Source organism: Acanthopagrus latus, chromosome 21 (genome assembly GCF_904848185.1).
Source record: "Acanthopagrus latus isolate v.2019 chromosome 21, fAcaLat1.1, whole genome shotgun sequence".
NCBI lineage: Eukaryota > Metazoa > Chordata > Actinopteri > Spariformes > Sparidae > Acanthopagrus > Acanthopagrus latus.
In genome coordinates this window covers 4,759,870-4,781,771 of record NC_051059.1, presented here as the reverse complement: position 1 = coordinate 4,781,771, position 21,902 = coordinate 4,759,870, and the positions used below count along the sequence as shown (strand labels likewise).

Sequence of the window (21,902 nt, the reverse complement as noted above, 5' to 3'; positions counted from 1 at the left end):
AGGTCACGGTCATTTGTTCTTTCTCTTGTAAGGCTTTTCCACAAAACAACCAGTGTCACACCTTTCGATGTTACCATTCTTCCTAGAAGTGAAGAATTTATTGACCTATAATTGCCTAATCTGACACTGTAACCGTTCTGATAGACACACAAATATTCTGTCATCTGAACCCAGCATTGATGAACAGTTTCCCGTTGACACATCCAGCAGACCCAGAGTTAACGTTAGCATTTATTTGGAAATGGCTGCTGTAATAGTGATTCTCTGATTAGCTCACTTTGTGGCTCCTTTAGCTGCTAAATACTTCAAAACATACCATACACCATCTGGTTAACTTTGCCAGCTTTTCAGTGCTAGGTAGATAATATACAGTGGGCTAATTACTATATAAAACATCTTTCTGCTGCAGCTGGGTTAGCACATGTTAAAAACTTTATGTCTAAATCTATATCTGGAAAAAAAAATGTAAGCAGTTTTTCCATTGTTTTTGTTCTATTAACAACCCTTGGGCCGGGGCTTTGGTTCGGCTGCTTGTTTTTCCTGGTTGCAGCTGTAGATATGACTAATAACATTAACGATGGCTGAATTCTATTCATGTATCTTTCATTCAGCAATGACTGTGCGTCAACGAGCCAGCATGCATAATCCCAAAGCTGTGAAACTGAAGTAGCCTAATGTCATTCGGCCTTCATTTCTTTTGTGTTTCAGAGTAGCTCTTTTCCTACTGTGACAAGTCAAAATGTCTTCCACCACACAAAGGGTCATTGTACTACTTTTAAGAACATGTGTCTGGCTTTCCAAACCTCCGTCAAGCAAGTGCGTCAGGACTGCAGCTGCTGTCTGTGCTGCTGTGTGTGTTTGATCACGCTGCTCACTGAAAACTACTAAATATTTCAATGCTTTTTGCCCTGGAGTTGTCTTTGTGTCTGTCTCTCCTCCTGTCTACCTCCTCTGTTTTGCTCCTTCCTCTGCTTTGGTTTTTCACCTCGCTGTCCTCTTCAGGTGTTTTGTGGAACCTGTCGTCATGTGACGCCCTGAAGATGCCCATCATCCAGGATGCCCTGGCCGTGCTGACCAACGCTGTGATCATCCCCCACTCGGGCTGGGACACCTCCCCGCACACACAGGAGGATCGCAAGCTGCACCTACACTCCTCCCAGGTCCTCCGCAACGCCACTGGCTGTCTCCGGTCAGTGTCACTGTCTGTGTCTCCAAGTTTATTGAGTTGCAATGGTCTCAGCAGATAAATTACATAACCAGTCACTTTGCTGACATGTTTTGTCCTTGGTTGTGAATGCTGAAGGCATTCACAGAATTTTTTTATTATTATATCAGAAAATTCAGTCAGAAAATTTGGCCCTTAACTTCTTCAACATTTTTGAACAGATTCACTCCATTTAAATACAGAATATTCATCTCAATTGGGAATCAACCGCTTCTATTTTTCTAACTGATATCATTCATAATTTCAGAAATATTTGACGTTTTTCAGCCTTTTTTTCCCATTTCCCATTTTCCGACCTTACTGACATATTGAGTCCCATCAATCTTAGAGGAAAAATATTTAGAGGCAGACAAACACATTCACTTTTCTAAATTGCTCAACAATTCACATTTCTGACCGAAGGCACACAAAAACTTCACAGAATACTCAAAAGACTGTCATAGTTTTGACCATATCATTATTTTAGTGATACCACTTACTGTTTTGCAGAGAGAAGTATGATAATATGAGGTGAGCCTCAGCTGAAATCAACTCTCACAGTCCATTACTAGGACCAGCCCGGTTACATCACCGTGGCAACCGAGATCAACTGGGCCAACACAGAGAGAGTCAGTTTGATAAACACACACACACACACACACACAGATGCAGTCAGATATGCATGTGTAAGCATGCACACATGACCACACATGTACAGACACACACACACACACACACACACACACACATAAAGCCATGCTTAAGCACACACTCACACGCACGCACACAGTATATTTCACATTTAAATTTCTCAGTCAGATTCAGATTATTTGATTCATTCTTGGGGCGGCTGTAGCTCAGCAGGTGGAGCAGGTCGACTAGTGATCGGAAGGTCGCTGGTTCAAATCCCGGCTTCAGGCAGGGCTGAGCTGCATGTCGAAGTGTCCTTGAGCAAGATACTGAACCCCATATTGCTCATCAGTGAGGGCCCTGCGATGAGCTGGCGACTTGTCCAGGGAGTACCCTGCCCTCGCCCTGAGACAAGGCTGGGATTGGCTCCAGCAGCAACACCCCGCGACCCCATGGAAAGGGATAAGCGGCTACGGACAATGACATGACATGGTTCATTCTTACTGTAACATCTCTTCATACTCCACCGGCTGCTTTTCAACACAAATTTAAGCTAGCATTGCAGTTTGTCTCAAACCTTATATTCTATTTTTAATGCTTCATTCTCACCAAACTATTAGGAAGCTTCATTCTCTCCAGATGAATAAAAGCAACCAATTTAGTTTGGCCTTAGTTTTTCAACCAATTCTACATTATTTTAACCCAGGAACTCTGTTTAAATTTATTTAAATATTCCCAATCATCGACACATTGAGATTTATTGAATTTCTCAGTCTGATTCAGAGTCTTTGATTCATTCTCACGGTAACATCTCTTCAAACTCTATATATTTAATGCTTCGTTCTCACCCAACTCTTACAAAGCTTTATTCTCATTCTCAGGCGAGACTTTAAAGCTAATTAAAGCTACCAATTCAGTTTGGCCTTAGTTTTTCAACTAATTCTACATTATTTCACAGTTTTTAGATATTGTGGACATTATTCAAAGTTTTCACAGCTAGCAATCCGCATTTGGCTTCAGCTGGTCAACAGGGAGCATTCACAACCGCAAGTTCTTCAGAACTTGCCTTCTCTAGTTCAAAGTCTGTTATTACCAAAGAGAGTCCAGTGTTTCCCACAGAATCAGACTATAATTGTGGTGGTGGCTGTCCAGCTGGGTTGCCACAGAACATGCGCACTCGAGACTTCTGCCGACCGAGTCCACTAACTTCCGGCTCAGCGCCAAGCTAACTTGGTTGGTGATAAAATGTAATCGGGCAGCTCTTCTAGACTCTTCAAATTTTATCCAACTGAACTGTAAAATGAGTCATTTCGCTGGGTTGTGAGGTTTCACAAGCTTAGCTTTGAGGGAAAAGTCCCCCGTGCATTACATGACAATGTTATGCCATCGATGTAATTATAAAATTCTTCTCCTCCTCTTCGTTGGTTTTAATGGCAGACTGAAAAACCACACCACTATCCACTGTATCGGAGTGTCTAACATCATGCTATTCACTGACGGGTGCGCCGTCTTGAGTAAGCGAGAACAGGATGCGCAGCTCCAAAAATAGAAGATCAATATGTGACAACGCTGATATTATGGCAGAGCGCCACAGATACATTTATGTGTGGGAAACACTGTAGTCAAGCAAAGAAACAAGTCCCTCTTAGTTCAAAACGGTCTGTGAATTTTAGATATTTATTTTAAGATGACTCACCATTTGGCTTTAGAGCTGTTGTGGCATTTCATTTTCTTGCTTGAGACATGATGCGGGTCATATGGTGTAGTCTGGAAGTAGTAGGACTGTGACACATATTTCTTTTGCTGTTTTGGCTCGTCTTGAAAAAAAGGGACTAGAAAATGTGTTAAGTTTTCAATGTTTTATTTATTATCAATGACATACATACTTGTATACTTGTATATATATACTTTGTATATTCAAATGTTACCCAAGATTAGGTCTAAGGTCCTGTGGTCAATGTCTTCAACTTTTTTTAGGTTGGGATACAGATGTTTTCATTCCATGTGCTGAAATTTCTTATCCTCTTTTGAGGAATATTTGAAATATTCTCTTCAAACTACTTCAGTTGATGTTCCTCCATCTCACTAAACACGTCTCACTCACTACTACCTACTTCACAATGGACTCAAATCCACCAACACCCACCAACATGCAGCCTTTGTCTTCAATAGTAAAAGGTCAAATCAGCATATATTCAGGGGTCAAATGCGTCTGCTGCAGTCACAGGTATTTTAAGCTGCAGCTCCGATCCGCTGTGATGGAGACATCCACTGATTTGCCCCCCCCCCCCTTTTTTTTTAAGGGCAATGCTATGACACTTATTGAAGTCATGGTCATTGACATGTTAGTTCTTTTTTTCTCTCAGCCTCAGTTCAAGCAGCACTCAGTCATTCAGTCACTTTTTAGTGAGAGAGACTGAGATAAGAGACACAAAAAGAAACCACTGTACATTCGCACTGGCTTCCACGCTGCTATCTACTGTTCCCTGTTTTGCAGCACGTTTCAGGAAAGAAACAAGGAAGGCAATCTCATCACCTGGCAATGGGAAAGGAGTTAATTGCCTATTTCCAGTGGTTTGACCCACATCATTTGCTTACTACTTACTGCATTCATTGTTTTTTAGGCCACTCGAGGGTGGCACAACTAGCTGCAAACAAAATGTTGACATATTGTATATAAAGTCATGAAGTTGGTGTCAGCAAACAGTTGCCAAGCTGATAGTGAGTAACATTCACTGGTTTAGAATTAAACTAACATTAAACATTTTGCCCCTGAAGAAAAAATATATGGTTGCAGCTAAAAGTGCTCCATTCACAGGCTAGTGGCTTTCACTTTATCTGCTGTTTGGTGCTGGTTAGGTAGCACATAGTGGGTTTTGTCAGAACCACCTTAAAGCTGCAGCTTGCTCCATCTGGAAATTGTGCTGATGGGTGCTGTGAGACTGGCTTGGGACAATTAAGTTGTGGACCATAAACTCAAAACTGTAAGCTGAAGATTCTCTGTGTTACTGAGTGAACACAATGTGAAACTATATATCAACTGTATTATACTGAATTTCACACTCAGCCAAAATAGTTTCTGGCTTCGGATTAATTATATTAATACAGTGCAGTGCGACTAGACACAAAAACACTCTGAGGTACCACACGCCTTCTTCCCTAAGATGTGTAAGAGTGCCCATTATTGGCTTTTGTGCTTGTTGAGGATATTAATTGACCTGGCTCATTCTGACTAATGATGAATATAGTGTAAAATACAATAGGATGTAGGAATAGGAAGTAGGGATAATGAAAGCCTGTTCAATAGTGTTAGTGTCATACCAGCATCAAAAACGAGTACATCATCAGCCTTTTAAATGCCACAATTAAAAGTAGTGTTTTTGTGTGTGTGTGTGTGTGTGTGTGTGTGTGTGTGTGTGTGTGTGTGTGTGTGTGTGTGTGTGTGTGTGTGTGTGTGTGTGTGTGTGTGTGTGCTGAGACAGCAGTCCCTCTCAGCTCTCCGCTCTGTAAAATTCAATAGAAAATTCTCTGTGGCTCTGACAGCGATGTACCAAACTATCAGCTTGTGTAATTCTATTTTCTAAATGCTTTTTTGTATTTCAGCCCCAGGGATCCATCGTAATATTGTTTTGTCTCGTGACATCTGCCTTAAAGGTGCACAGACTCCACTTGTCGAGACCTCATTTCAGGGATCCTGCACTCTCTATCCTGTGCATTCTTATCAGTCTTTGCTACCTTGTATGTATATTTTTTACACCTTCTTTTTTTTCGTACTTTTGCACAAAACAGTCCGGTCTGCGCTTACCCTTTATTTGTTCGGCTTTTGTTGTGCTCGTTCTTAAGTCTTTTCCTGTATAAGAACACCATGAGCAATTTAAAAGCCATCAGTCAGTTAACCTCTCTGTATGTGTACCTCCTAAATCCTATAAATCCATCTTAAATATGTTTAATAACAGTTTAATAAGATTTTTGTCCTCCATATTAAAAGCATCCCATTCGGGTGATTATCTTCTATCATGTACTGATTATTATTTTATAACCTCTTTAGAATTGCACAGTATTCAGATGATTTCAGGTAAATTTTATCATCGAATTTCAGGATGTCAACAATAACTGTGGTCTCCATGCATCCGCAGTTTAAAATACGGGACCATTACATTATGTATGACCACTATCACCCTGTTAAGTGTCTCTAGTTTGGAAGGTATGTAATTCTAAACTCCTCTTCTCTTATGTGTTATTCATTAAGAGTTTATGACTCAGTATTTCAACTAATCGGCCTCATCAGGACCTCATTAGACTGGTTCCAGACCTCTGAATCTCCATCCAAAACCCATGTCCCGTACACATACACAAGTTGAACTAAACTACTATTTGGCTCGATTTAAACTAAATATACCTCTCTTGATAAACAGAAAATGAAGAATAGGTCCAGCTAAATGAATTCAATCAATAACCCAGTGCCCATAGGATGAAGCTAGTCTAGAATACATTTTCAAAAGCCCTTAAAAAGCGAGATGGTGTTGGATATTTCTACCCATGAAATTTGTATTGGTGAGTTGCTTTCCAAACTCTGTAAGCATTCCTGGGACCGCATGATGAAATTTGTGCTCATAAATATTTCTAACAGAGCCATGCCGGCTGTGTACCAGACATTTTTTGATGTGCTACGGGTTCCTTTCCATCAAACATTTCAGCATCAAAGGAGAAAAAAAAAAAAGAAAAGAAGACACCTCTCGCGGACAGAATAATGACGACTTAGCCTGCAACATTCACAAACTGTATGTATATTTGTCTTTTTAATACCCATCTGTTATTGCACGGAGCTGTCTTATTATCTCTGCAGACGCACATGTTGTACACGCAAAACAACAAAAAAAGTTTGGTTTTAATTATGTGACAGTCTTTGACATCTGAGACGGGGCTACGTGTGACATTTCTGAATATTTCCTCTTGAGGATGTGGAGAAAGCGCAGCACGAGTGGAGCGAGAACAGAGCCGTACCACTGCCATGACTACATTTGCATCTCTGTCGGCAAGGTTGTCTGGCTTGCTGTTTGCGTTTGCGTGTGTGTGTGTGCGCGCCTGCCGCCATTTGTCTTTCTATCTGACTACATGTGTGAGGCATTAATCTCAGCCGCAATATGTCTCCTCACCTGCTCTCACTGAAAATAAGCTACACTTTTTGGGTGTTAACAAAGGCTTTAGTCGCTACTGATACTGTACGTATGTCTTGCTGTGACCATGAGAGTGTGCGTGTGTGTGTGTGTGTGTTTTGCAGGAGATGGCTTTGTGTGGATCAGCTCCCTAAACTCGGAGGGCTAATTCATCTTTCTCACGCCTCGTTAGGGAATGCTGGGAGTCTGATTAAAGACTGAATATTTCATGGAGGGTTTTTGGTATATCGCCCACCACCTGCTCTCTCTCTCTCTCTCTCTCTCTCTCTCTCTCTCTCTCTCTCTCTCTCTCTCTCTCTCTCTCTCTCCCTTTTCTCCCTCCACTGCTTTTCCCCTTTAGCCGCTCTCTCCTCCCTCCCTCGCTTCGTCTCCATCTCGTTCTATTACGCCACTTCTCTCTCCATCATATTAGCCCTCCCGCATCCCTTTCTTCTTCTTCTACTTCTGTCTCATCCTGCCTCTGCCTCTGCCTAACTGTCTCACACTGTCACACTCACCGCTTGTTTCGCTCCCCATGTGTGCGTATGTCGTCATGCCAGCTAACGAGAGGGAAAACGGTAAACTTTGTGCTGCAGGAGGGCCAAATGTGAATTATGTGCACAAATTCTGCAGCAACTAATGCAGAGCAGGTTTACCCAGTTTGATGTTTATTGCACACGCTGATCGGGAAGAGAAAACAGTAATACCATCAAGACATTCTAAAGATTTAAATGCATCCATCACTCCACAAGTGTTCAGTTTGCGATCTACTTACAGGGACTTGCCCTGCGATAGTGGCTTGCATTATATTGAAATGTGCCCACTTCTCTCCCTGGTGCACTAAACTGACATGAAGAAAGATGCACCTGCAACATCAACTCTCACAGTCATACATAGTAAGGCGACAGATGTTGTTTATCTGATCCATCCTCAGTACATGTTAGGGATGAGAGCACAATGGCCTGTAAGCTCAAGCCTTTCCATTACCCAGTTGGTGCTCATTTAATCCAACATTTGTTTGAGAATATATACTGCCAAAGCAAAATATCACCCAACGTGACACGTCGTGTCTCTGGTGGCTTTATAAACTGATCCAGAGGCCACCTTTGTTATCTCAGTTTCGAGCTCACATTCTAAATGCCACCCTCTGAGACATTGGTGTCTTTGCTTGAAATTGTTAATCCCCCAGGTGCACCTGGAATGTCTCGCTGCTGTGTCCATTAGCTGGCATACTTAAGGAGAACGACGAATAATCTGGAGTGATAATTGCCAGGCTAGCTAGCTCTGGACAAGGTGACTGCAGGCTCCGAGTGCCATTAGCTTGTTCAGCGTAACCCAGTCAGTCTGTGTTTGCCAGTAAAGAAGCTCCACAGTTCAGATACAGGCTAGAGTAAAGCAAAAGAACAACTCTGTGTTGAACAAGCATGTTAAGGAAAGAGTGACTGAGGCTGCTCTGATCTGAGGGCTGTTGAGCCTGTTAGCGTATCTTGGCGGCTGAAACAGGAGGAGGTGATTGAAAGACAAGCAACACCGGGTCACCCATGCATGAGTATGTTCAATGTTCACATATGTTAAAACTTAGCCTGTGATGCTGTAGGTGTCAGCATGGATCATTGTGTGAAGGCTGTGGAGAACAAGGGAGGAGAAGTTTTAGAGTTCTTGATCTGGAATGTTCAACAAAATTTCAGTATAGTGAAACAGCTTTAGGGTAACAACCTGATGCTCTCAGGAGTCCTTTTAAATCAAGAAGAGTCGCTGCATTTACATGCATTTACAATTAAATCTTTAAGTGTCTGAAATCAGCATAAAATCAAGATAGAAGATAGTTTTATACACTTGGGTTTATGTCTGATAGCTGAAGCAAAGATCTGATAGCAATCGGCTTCCTATACCGGTCCAGAGGCTGAACTGTGCTTTAACTGCCAAAAACATCAGAGGAAGTTGGAGAGAAACACCACTGTTCATACTCAGTGGGCCATCTAAACAGGAAGTAGACCTGTGAAACCCGCATGCCACAGGTGAGCTATCCTCATTGGACTGAATGAGCGCCATCACCTTGTTTACTTTCTATTTAAAATCTATTAAACACATTGGTGACTTGTACAGATTTAGTACAAGCAGGACAAAAGTTTGACCGTTGTGGAGCACCATGGCAGGATTAACCTTGTACAGGACCAGGGGGGCATAAAAAAGTCAATGCTGCCTTCTGTTCCACCCACTTTCATTACAATATGCACAGCTCTGGGATTGGCTGGTCACCGATGGTGTCTGTATGATGTACCATTGCGTATTTACATTATTTAGAGGAGAAATGTTGAGAATTGAACTGGTTGAGTCACTCCACTTATTGGTCTTGAGAGCATCCAAGTGACAATGTGTTTTTATTGAAAATGGCTGGATGGAGACTCAATTCAAATGCTCATGCTGAGGCGTCCAACAGAATCGTGCTTTTGATTATAGACTTGGAGACAAAGAAACAATCTCCCCCTGCTGCTGCTAAGAGAGTGACATTTTTGTCAGTACAGTTTTGCTCACAGTAGCAACACACTATGGATTAATCAGATTCTTGTTCCGTTTGAAAGCTCCCCCAGTAGACACATAATATTTTTTCCACAAGCGTGATTTGTTTTTCTTATTATTTAGATTCTTCACACTGAAAGATCTTAATGAGAGATAATCTGCAGCCCTGTTACCTTGCAACATGGAAACGCTTCAGTGGGATTAATTATGCCAAATTGACTGGGGTTAATTGATTTGAATCCATCAACAGATGGTATCCAAAAGAAGCAAGAAAAGAGTTTATAAGATTGTTTAAATGTACAATTCAATTGATCTTTATCTGTGTGTGTCCTTATATTGCAGGGTAGAGACAGCAGTCGATAATGTATATGTACTGTGTGTGTGTGTGTGTGTGTGTGTGTGTGTGTGTGTGTGTTTGCGTGTGTGCGTGTGTGTGTGTGTGTGTGTGTGTGTGTGTGTGTGTGTGTGTGCTCTGGTAACCCTGCATCACGGCTCAAGTTAAACAAAAAGCCAGCGCAGATGCAGAGTAGAACACAGCAGCTTGTCAACACCTTGAAAAATCCAAGCAATTATTCGACTGCATTATTAAAACATGAGGCTCTTGCTATTTAATCAAACTGAGCCTCCACCGAGGGTCAGAATCAAACAAATAGTTGCATTACTAATTAAAGAAAGACACGTTTGACCTGATTTCTGACACTCAAATTGGCATAATTTGTCTTTGGATGAATATGCCTGTGGTGCCTCCGTAGTAAATGCTGCTCACTTTCCTTAGTAAAAAAGCATAAGTCCTTGATAAAGGATCCCTTTACACTAACGAGGCATAGTTTGCACTTTAGATCCGGTAGGTGTGAAAAAGCATCACTTACATTTAATGAGTGCATGGTCAACTGCTAATAAGTGCACACTAAAGTGTGTATTAATTTTACAAAAACAACACAACGCAGTGCAACATGCAATTATACAAGAACAGCAGCAATGAATTTAAATTGCAACCACTCCGGCTGTGCAAAAAAAAAATAGTGCAACCAGAAAATAGAATTTAAATAAGAAAATAAAACTGAGAAAGAGAATAAAATAACAGACTTAAATTTAAAAAGGAAAAATAGATATGTGTATATATATATATATATATATATATATATATATATATATATATATATATATATATATATATATATATATATATAGATATATAGATATATATATATATATCATAAGCAAGAAATAGATATCAATAACAGACAAAGACAAAAGTATTTACAGAAAAAGATTAAGAAGACTGCGTGTAAAGTAAGTGTGTTTGTTTTGTTATTATTAACAGTTATAAGTTATACTCTACTACTTTTTATTAACGTTTTTCAGCTATCTTTAAACTGTCAACAAGTTTATTGTACAGGCTCATAAATGTCTAATTTTAAGCGTGTTTAAGATGCTATTAGTAACGTCTACAAGACGAACAAATAAGCCATTTTATAACTTTTTATAAAGGTCGAGTCACAACTTATTGTACAGCTGCGTCAATCCCATCCGTGCTTGTGGCCATTTTTCACTTCAGCTAGCTAGCTAGGAAGAGGGTTGTTAAACCCTGTCCACAAAGCTGCTCCATTATTTGTCCAATCAGAGACAGTGAGCACCGTTTAAATGGCTGAACAAATTGTGGGCAGCTGCACTGGAACCACACAGTCCACCCTAATAAGAACATTTGTTAAGATGTAGTGTGTAATGTCATGTCTATGCAGAAAGCATTACAGTTGTGTTTTTCAGTCGTCCGTCTGATGGAACAGGAACATCCATATTTCTGTATCTACATAGCCACATGTCACTTCCACAAGCCATTTTTATGTCTCAAGTCCAGTGTCTTCCATTTGACACATGGAACTACAGCAATAAAATGTTGGACTCAACAGTGCTGCCATCACAGCTGACCTACACTCTGTGCGAGGTTGCCTCAAGCTGTCTGACCTGATACAGCATCTACAGTATATCTGTGACGTATTTAGCATCACTGTGCTTTAATTTCTCAAAGCTTACTGGCATCACTAGTGTTCTACAGTCCTAATAATAGTAATAAGACAATTTCAGGCCAAATGACTGCTTAGGCATCAACATAGCTCACGTAGGTACATATATAATTATGATAATCATGTTTTTGTGTCGTTTACTTGTTTGAGTAGATGTGTCATTTCACAGCTGTATAACACCACACCCTGTACCTTTAAATCACAGATCACTGATTCTTGAATGGTGAAGACTGTTATTAAGGATCCGGGAAAACAAATGCGACTAATGGAGCTTTGGCAGCTCGGCGCCATTTCTCACTGACACTGAGGGCGTACGCATCTCCTAGCCATCTTTAGTAGTGTGACATTTAAAGGGCATTACACTCAGATTCTCTCTCGTCTCTGTCACACAGATATGAACACACATGCAGTGGCACATATCAATACCCCTCATGTGCTGACACACAGTTTTTAAGGTGGACTGTTCATTGATGAGTTTGTGTGTGTCTTTGTGTGTGTGTAACAGGAATGTGAGTTCTGCAGGGGAGGAGGCCCGGAGGAGGATGAGGGAGTGTGAGGGCCTGACAGATGCTTTGCTCTATGTCATCCAGACGGCTCTGGGGAGCAGTGAGATTGACAGCAAGGTAACTCTCACACACATGCAACCTACTGCCATACACGCAAACGCCCAAGGTTGCACACACACACAGAATCACCTGAATAGAAAAGCATCAACATAGACACAATGTGTGTGTGCATGCATGTTCGTGTGTATATCACTGCCCAAATACTCAAAAATAAGTCATTATGCTTTTGCTTTGTGAACCTGTTTCATGAGGATTACCATCCGTGTATGCAAATGTGTTTTATCTGTGTCTCTGCAGACTGTATGTATGTACTGCATATGTAGATCAATTTGTATGAGTTGTTTGCCTGTGGTTTGTATGTTAATACCCAAGGCTTGCAGGCCTCAAACTGCGAACTGTAAAAAATGAAAAGGCTTGGTAAGTTGCACTAAGTTTTTAGACCTAGAGCGTCAAATATTCTTCCTGCAAAGGCAGATCAGAATCAGCTCCCAACAACATATTAAGCCTAATTTCAAGAAAATACCACTGCAAGACCACCGTTGATAAATAGTTGATTTACACGTCATGAAACATATCACTGAATATGTCCAACACATTAACACGTCACTGAAACACGTCCAGTTGCCTATGATATAGCACTTAGAATTACTATGACCTGGATGACTGAGAACATTCATCATCAACTTATGGTTGATTAATAAAAAAATAAAAAAAAATGTTTTGCTACTGTTAACAAACAATAAAATCACTCTTAAACCATGTATAAAGCAATCATAAAGGTTTATAAACACCATTATAAAGTTTAAAGATGAACCTCACAGTATTTATTTACCTATTTATAAAGTTTGATAAACATTAGTGAATTTAAAGCAAATAAATTGCTTAATATATGTTTTATAAAGCATCTCAATGTTTGTGAACAGTGATAAAGGGTTGCCAGTATCACGAATTATTAAATAATAACTGGAGACAACCAAGTTCAGTTTCACATATGCTGATGTCTGTTGGCATATGAAATTACGCAGCTGTAGGAAAAATTATCTGAAATTTAAACAATTATGCAAACTGAATATTTATGAGCCAAACGTCTCATTTTTTACAGTGCATCTTGTATGACCCAACCCGATGGATGGTGACATAGAAAAATCATTAGTGTGTGTGTGTGTGTGTGTGTGTGTGTGTAGCGTAGTGTAAAGGAGATGTGAGGGTTTTAATCCTTAGAAATCCTTCACAAGATCAAAGCCTGAGACTGTTGACTGCATAGCCACTCGCAACAATAGGATTAATGCGTGTGTGTGTGTGTGTCATGGTGTGTGTATCTGTCTGCATTATGCACACAGTATGTGTGTATACATGTTTATATATTGTACAGCTACAGTCAGCACTTCACATTACTTGTATGGATAGGTGTTTGAGTGTGTGTGTGTGTGTGTGTGTGTGTGTGTGTGTGTGTGTGTGTGTGTGTGTGTCTGTGATCGCTTGCCCTCTGTCCCTCCTTGCTGTCTGTCTCTCTCCTCTGTCACGTCTCTGACTTTGTTCTGTTCTTTCTTTCTGTTTTTTCCTGATCCACCATCAGACCGTAGAGAACTGTGTGTGCATCCTGAGGAACCTGTCGTACCGTCTGGCTGCAGAGACGTCTCACAGCCAGCAGGGGGGGTCGGAGGAGCTGGACGGTCTGCTATGTGACACCAGTGGGAAGGACGCAGAGAGTTCTGGATGCTGGGGCAAGAAGAAGAAGAAAAAGAAGGGACATGACCAGGTGGGAAAACAGAACGTTGGAAGAAGGGAGTCTTCTCATGTTTCTTCATTTCGTTTTTTTGTCTTTTTTTTGTCTTTTTTCTTTATTGGTTGTCTCTTTTTTATGTTTCTTCTTGATTAAGTTGCATACTTGTTGCTGGTTCTTGATGTGAGATAAAAAGTGGTTGGCAGCCTCAGCTGAAGGTTCAGCAAGTTTTTTGTTTGGCCAGGGAGCTCACAAAGCATCCATGCAGTTAATGCCTCTAAGCATTCTTTTGATGAATATCCAGACAAGCTAATGGACTGTGCTTGGTCTCAGCTGAATGCTGTTACTCTCTTCTTGCTTATACAAAAAGAGGTTCAGGGCCTGTCTTCTCAGAGATACAAAGGAAGCAGTGCTAACTTTGAAAGTGGCCCAAGTCTTATAAGTAGAACACATACAAACACAAAGACACACAGAGATAGCTTACATTGTTAGCTACACCCAGCATCCTATCTCTGTGTTAAAGATACAATATGTGTCATTTCAGCATTGAAATGTCAAAACAATGACTTGACCTTTCTTATACATTTGCTGAGTTGTGAACTTATGTTATTACACTCAGAGGAATCCATAGCTTTACTCAGAATAAATGGACAGATGGTTATGGGAAATAGGTGAGTAAGGAAGTAGGTGAACATGACTAAAAGTAACACGAATAAAAACTTTAAAGAGTGACCTCATCAGTGAACATTTCCATCATGTTTACTTTCATTAGCAACAATGTTGGACAATGAAGACAACAATGCTGATGATCCCACACCTAGTTAAGTCTTTTGTTTTGATAGATAGAACCCTAGTGGCAGAAATTCGTACGATATTGTTAGTGGAAAAAACTGGACCGCAAAAAACATTCCAGCGGTCCATTCTCGTGTATCAAAAACTAAGCTATTTGTCCAGTCTGAATGCACTTTAAAACCCTTTTCACTTTTGAAGAAGGATATGAGTAAACATCTGTTTAGTTCACATCAAATCAGACTCTCAAGATCTCATGATATGATTTTATCACCCAACCTGGATAAGAAAATGGTTGCACGTGAACAGATCTCTCAGGAAATCCTCCACTTCATCGTTATGAAAAAATGACCCTGTATCTTGTATAAGCTGGGTATCATGACAGAGGAAGCCTTGGTCGTTGGCTGCAGTCACGCATTCAAAAAAAATCTACATTCACCTCCTGTTCGCTTCCATTATATGCATGCATAGACAAGAAATTGCATCTGTAGTGAAGTAAACTGGCATCTTGAGTTAACCTTTAGTCAATTTCAACCGGCGAAGTGGCGGCCGCAATCGATAGGAAAGATGTGTGTGTGCTTAACCACACAAATGGACTACAAACCAGCAAACTGAGATCCGTATGTCCCACATCCTGCACTCCCTACATTCGGCCCAGGCAGGAAATATCCATGTTCGCCTGCATTCACCCGTGTACCACCACGGCCTGAGGCTGTTTTCAGTCCTCTTCAAATATTCAATCTACACAAGTGTGAACAAAAATTCTGCAGCTGCCACTGATGTTGCACTAACCAGTTACACGGGTGGTTGAGTCCTGTGCTTTCCGTGTCAGGGGTTTGATTGATTTTGAGTTTGTTTACATTCATTATGCTGCTGTAGCTAACGTAATGTGGTAATCAGTTACTGCAGCAAATATGATGAGCAATTTACTCAAGGGGACGTTTTTAATTTCTGCTCTGATTGTTGACTTATCTTATAGTCATTGTCCCTCCGTTCTCCTGTGTTTCTCCCTCTTTTACTGTTCCTCTTATTTCACAATGATATAAAGTTGAGTCTTGTAGAGTTTTCATAGCCACATAAAAATCTACACTTTACACACTGAATACATAATGCATGAGGACTTTGCCATTGGTTGTTTATTGCTGTGATTTTATTGGTCGGTATTCCGTGTGAGATGTCCCCACCAGGTTGATGAAATTAAACATTAAGGCATAATAAGAGTAGTACAGAGAGCCTGGGCATAACACATTCTCCCTGCGATTAAATGTGTTCATTTGTATCGTTTTGTTATCCGTCTTGTGTCAGAGCAGGTGTCACTGTTGTTTTGTCTCCAAATGGAGGGTTCTGTGTTTCATTTTGTAATGCAGCTCTCTGTTTCTAGTTCAGGAACATTGGCTCAGTTCATCCATAGTTCACGCTATCTCTAGTCTCGAATGAATATTTATGAATGCACTGCAGCTTTCTTTGATATTCATGATGTTTGAGCCAGAGTTGTTTTTCAAGCCAACTACTGATAGTTACCTCCCACCTGGATTATTAGGGTCACGTTATTCAGAATAAGGTACATGTATCAGAAGAGTGTGATCATGTGATACAAATGTTATTATTTGTATTGCTCTACGCTGTATCATCAACACATGCGCCGAGGTTTTCACACAACAGGATCAGGAGATTATAGCTGTACCTACAGATTAAGCCGTGTTTGACTTCCTGTACACTGACTACCTCTGCTCAGGATCAAAAATACCAAGCAGATTTAGTATTTCTCTCTGGATTTCCAGGGTCTGTCCATCTGTTGCTGCCAACAGGCAGAGTTTCATCCTCCATTTAGTTAAAAAATTAGCGCTCTTGTGGTTGTAGAATTGGCAGAAACCAAACGGCTGCCTTGGAATAGGCCTCAGCCTCTTGTCATGCTAATAAGCAATCAGCTTCACATTCTGGTGGAGTGGAAGACGTCTCTTACAACTTCTAGTGAAGACTGTGGGGATTGAAAACCCAACACTTCCGGTGGATCAGAGTGGGTGAATTGCTCATTAGCCCAGCATGCTTTTTTCCCCATTCATCTCTAGAAAAGACTGAAAATGATTTTTTTTTTTTTTTTTGTATTTAAAAATGGTAGTGATGATCCAGGGCTTTAACTTCCATTTTTTCAAGCAAACCCTCGACAAACTTTTTCTGTATCCAAGCAGAACCAGGGAGATGAGGGATCTCAAAACTAACTCTGGGATCAGATTGTGAAGGGAAAAATCATAACCTCTCCATAATGATAATGTGTAACCCTCCCCCTCTCTCGTCTATCTGTCTGTCTCCACTCCACTGCAGCTGTCGGTGATTACCCTGAAGTAGCGATTGGGGAGCTTGTTGAAGAAGGCACAACTCTATCAACTGTGGGGTAATTAGAAGACAGAATGAGGGGAAGAGAGGAGGAAAGGATATATCAGTGGAGAGGAGATATGAAGGGAGAGTCAGTGATGCTGGGGCAAAGGGAGGAGGCTGGAAAAGACAAAAGGATGAGGGAGGATAGAGGCAAAGAGGAAGTCAAAAAATCAAGGTCAAAGACAAACAGGGAAGGGAGAAAACAATATTTTTTAATGCAATGTGTTGGTAATATTACAGAGCCTTTACAGATGTCATGTGAGATTACATCATTGTAGATGGAAGCAGGAAGCATACGGGACATTCCATCTTACAAATACGTACACCTAGAAGTCAGAATCAGATATAGAGTCAACTGTAGATGCAAGCAGACATGCAAACACATCACTCCTTAGTTACTGTTGCAACACAAGTACTGGACCTGGATTTGAATCCTGTGTAAAGCCAAGGTGATTGTGGTCAGGAAGTAGGTATATTGAGCCAAGCCATCATCTTTTCCTAAACCTAACCAAGTGGTCTGATGGCTTTTTTTTTAATGAAGATGTGACCAGTTCTTGCATATTTATCACATTATAGCCAACTTGAACTTGGGACAACAATGTGTCGCTTTCACAGGTAGGCAAGGCCAGATGCGAGAGTGACATGGTAGACACGTTGGTCTGCCACACATGTTGCTGTGATCACACACTGCACACGTGCCTAGTGATTAATATGCAGCTTACAGTGGCATATTATCCGCTCATAATTCTTAGTGATTTTTGGGTCATGGATTTCATTGAGCAGTAAATGAAAGCAGGTTTCTTATTACTAAGCAGCGTAATTTTTTCCAGCTGAAATGACAGTTGCTGCTGGCAGGTTTGAACAGTTCTAGCTAGTTAGCTAATTAAGCTAATGTTACCGCCATGAGTTGATTAATAATGCAGCCTCTGCCTAACTTCTGATGTTTCACTGAGTATGCATGTAATGGCTGCATACACGAAATCATGCTCAAAGACTGACACAAAAACTAATGCAGAAAGGTCAGGAGATGTTGAAAAAAAGAAACAGCATTATTGTTGTATTGGAGTGTGGTGTCAGTCCTAGTAATGTAAAGAGGAATAAAAACCAGAATGTCAGTCAGACTTATTTCATTGAACATCACCCTCTTAAGCTGCTTAGCCTGTGTACCTGAACAGGGAACATTAGATTAAAGGGTTATTTGTATTTGCAAACAGACTGTTTAGCTTCTTTTATCATTACAGGAAGAAGCTTTTATGACGAGCCGACTTGTATCAATATGTAGCCAATAAAGTATGATAACATAATATAGCAAACATATGCCCAATCATGTGTAAAAGATGTTATATGCAGTTATCATTATGTTTTCAATGAGACCCTTCTGTGTAAAACAAAAACCTCAATAATCAAATTCCACAATTTTATCAGAATAATTTCTTTGGGAAAAAGGTATTTTGAAAATAATAACATTTCATGGTTATATAACACTGATATGAGAATGATAGACAATATCATATTGTTTTTTGTTATTGACCAGCCCTAGTCTGCTGTCCTGGATGAGCAGCAGGTACCACCTGTGTGCATATGACAACAAGTCCAATATCCAGTCCTTGGCCACAGCTCATGATTCATTTTTGGTGCAAATAAAAAAAGAACTTCATAATGCACCCACTCATCAACACATGTTAGTCAAATGTCACTACTCATAATCTTTTCAAATGATATTGCCATGTCACTGACAATTCTTCTGCATTCACAACCCAGTGTTTTCACAGTCATTATTGATGCACGTTTGTATGTGTATTTTTCTAAATGCATCATCAATGCAGGGGGAAATGTCAATTTCAATTACAGGCGACATAGAAAACGAGAATGCACAAATAAATGAATGCCAACTTATTTATACACTGTTTATGAATAGTGAATCTCTCTCCCTCTTTTCCCTGTTCTCGCCTGAGGGGACCACGCTGGCACCCTAACACTGTCAAACCTCGCCTCACACAGAATCCAAAATGCTTTTCTATTCTGAATTATGTCTCATCCTCTGCAGTGGGATGGCGTCGGCCCGTTTCCAGACATGGCGGAGCCCCCAAAAGGCATCCAGATGTTATGGCACCCTACTATCGTCAAGCCCTACCTCACACTGCTGTCTGAGTGCTCCAATCCAGACACCCTGGAGGGAGCAGCTGGGGCTCTGCAGAACCTAGCTGCTGGCAGCTGGAAGGTAAGGACCCAGAGCTGTGCCTGTGATACTAAAGGGCATTGGCACAAGTGTATTGAAATTCCAGTGGGTGTCAATAAGTGTTCTGAAGGGAGAGATTTTAGCACATGGCAAAATAACAGCCCTCACAACCCCCAGTATTCTGTTAGGGGTTTTTATTGTGCTGCGGGACAGTAAATTACCTTTAAAATGTCCTCATGCATGACTCGACCAATTGGTAATAATTTCGCTGAAATTAACACTTTATGTTATAGCATCTTAAAGATCATAAAGGTAATCAAAGATAATAAATATCTTTTAGGTGACATAATGGTGAACCATACCATCAGATGACTGCTTCATATTTGAGATATTTCTTTGTTGTTTTCCAGCCTTGTTATTTTTTTTCTAATTGTCAGTCGTTAACTTGATAGACGGCGCTCTGGTTTAGACAGGCAGCACATTTGGGCAAATGCAAACAATAATCCTGCATTTGACATAATGACATTGAAAATACTACAGTGAATAGACAATCTTCAATATGACAAAAACATATATTTATGCCATTTGCTTGGGAGGGCGACAAAATTGGTCCAAAAACACCAAACCGTCGGACCTCATGTTGTGAAATTCAAGTATCCAAAAATGTTTTAAATGTATTTTTTAGCCATTGAGCATCATGCCTCTAAATGGAGATAGCTGTCAAGCAATCAGTCCAACACCTTGGTCTTAGCTGAGATAACTCAATATTGGATGCATCACCATGAAATGTTGTGGTTTCATGTTCCCCAGAGGATGTATCGCAATGATTAGATGATCCTAAAACAGTTTCTCAAGCTCCACCAGCAAGTCTGCTTTCTCACTGTGAAACATCAACTCGATTCTTCTAGGGCAATCATAGGGTCATAACTAAAATTTTCCAAATAACACAATCGCACAACACCCGCATAGCCTGTACTGAAAAACACTCATCAATAATATGGTACTCAGTCCACCTCTAACCCTCTCTCCTACCCAGTGGTCAGTATATATCCGAGCTGCAGTGCGTAAGGAGAAGGGCCTCCCTATCCTCGTGGAGTTGCTGAGGATAGACAACGACAGGGTGGTTTGTGCTGTGGCCACGGCACTGAGGAACATGGCTCTGGACATCAGGAACAAGGAGCTCATTGGTGAGTTGTTCATTGAAACAAACAAAGATACATACAACACACGACCACACACACACACACACAGAAATTGTCTCAAAAATTGTTTGTGGTGCTACCTTTGATCAAGAGTTTCATTCGAGTGTTGTTTGCTTTTATACTAGTGGAGTAATGTGGTTCATTCTGCCTTAATTGAAGATAATGGCGCTGAAAACAAGTGCAGTTATATTGACCCACATACAGAATTAGTCACTTGCTTTGATAATGAATATGGTGCCTATTTAAGTAGAGCTCTTAAGCAATAATTATTTAAAAAGGAGCTGTTTAAATGCCATTTGTGTAGGAGGTTGTTGCTGTCAGGGACGACTGACTGGCAGGGGGGTTTGTGGATGGGTCCAATAAAAAAAGAGATCCATGTCTCTGTGATGTTTGTCGGTTAATATTCAGATTTCCTACTTTAAGCAGATAGTAGTGTCGCTGTGACAGATCGTCTGATGCATGATTTTCCTTCAGAGACAGACTGGTGTCTGTCACAAACTCTGCTTTTCTGCTGGTCTCCATAGTAACACCCTCATTGCCCCCTTCCACTCACTCTGTTGGATACTTGAGTCTCTGAGCTAAGCTGTGTCTGTGTATGTGTGTGCTAACTTTCGCATATGACCCATTGGCATGTACAGTGTGTGTTGGTTGTCATATCAGCTGTCATATCAGAGGCATCCATGTATATTCTGATCTGACACATTGTCCTGTCTTCACTTGTGCTGTGTTAACATGATGAAACTGCTTTAGAGACGTGACATGTTGTGCTGTCAGGTCCTCAGATATATCGATGCTGTCTGACAGGTGCTTTGTGAGTTAAATGTTGTTTTATTGCAGCAATGTTACAAACTTTACTGAGAGCTTCAGTCTGTTTGTGCTGACATGACTGCCAATGCTGCAAATGTACGGCAAGAGTAAAGTTGTTTACACGTTCATTCATAACTCAATCATAAGAAAGTTGGTTCAATCATAAGAAAGTTAGTGAATTACTTTGATTAAGTTACTTAACTTAACTTAACTTAACTTAACTTAACTTAACTTAACTTAACTTAGTGAATTACTTTGATTTGTTGCGTGACATTGTTTTTCAGCGAGCAGGCAGTCTTGGCCATCCATACAAACATAATGGCTAAATTCTTTATATTATTCTATAGTTTTAGCACAGTTGTACATCTATGGATCTTCCCCTGCATTTTGTTATTTGCACTGTCTATAGGTCCATTGAGAATGCCTAAAAAAGTAAAGTCCTTGTCTGCTTATATGTACTTGGCATCTAAAGTTGACATTTTTTCTGACTCTGACTTCCAGGTGTACTACTGTATGTATTTATAAAAATAGGATGTCCTGTATGCTTCCTCTTCTGAGACTTCACTCTGTGTTCTACAGCATGTTGTGTTTTGACATGATAGATATTATTATCATCTTTAACGTATACATTTCAGGGCTCCAGCTTTTCACATTGCCTACACTGGTGCGCCTAAAACTTTCATGCACTAGCAGATAATTTAGGTGCATTTTGATTTACTAAATTAT

At 40.4% G+C, this 21,902-nt stretch overlaps 1 protein-coding gene across 11 annotated transcripts in view; it reads left to right on the top strand.

Annotated features, from left to right (window-relative positions):
* Positions 1-21,902, top strand: part of ctnnd2b (catenin (cadherin-associated protein), delta 2b) — a 190,282-nt gene that overhangs the window by 155,266 nt on the left and 13,114 nt on the right. For all 11 annotated transcript variants that reach the window (XM_037084521.1, XM_037084529.1, XM_037084530.1 and 8 more), the window contains 5 exons: positions 1,003-1,189; positions 12,040-12,157; positions 13,677-13,859; positions 19,036-19,209; positions 20,204-20,354. In XM_037084521.1, the coding sequence (XP_036940416.1) occupies positions 1,003-1,189; positions 12,040-12,157; positions 13,677-13,859; positions 19,036-19,209; positions 20,204-20,354 (813 nt within the window). The remainder of the gene's footprint in view (positions 1-1,002; positions 1,190-12,039; positions 12,158-13,676; positions 13,860-19,035; positions 19,210-20,203; positions 20,355-21,902) is intronic.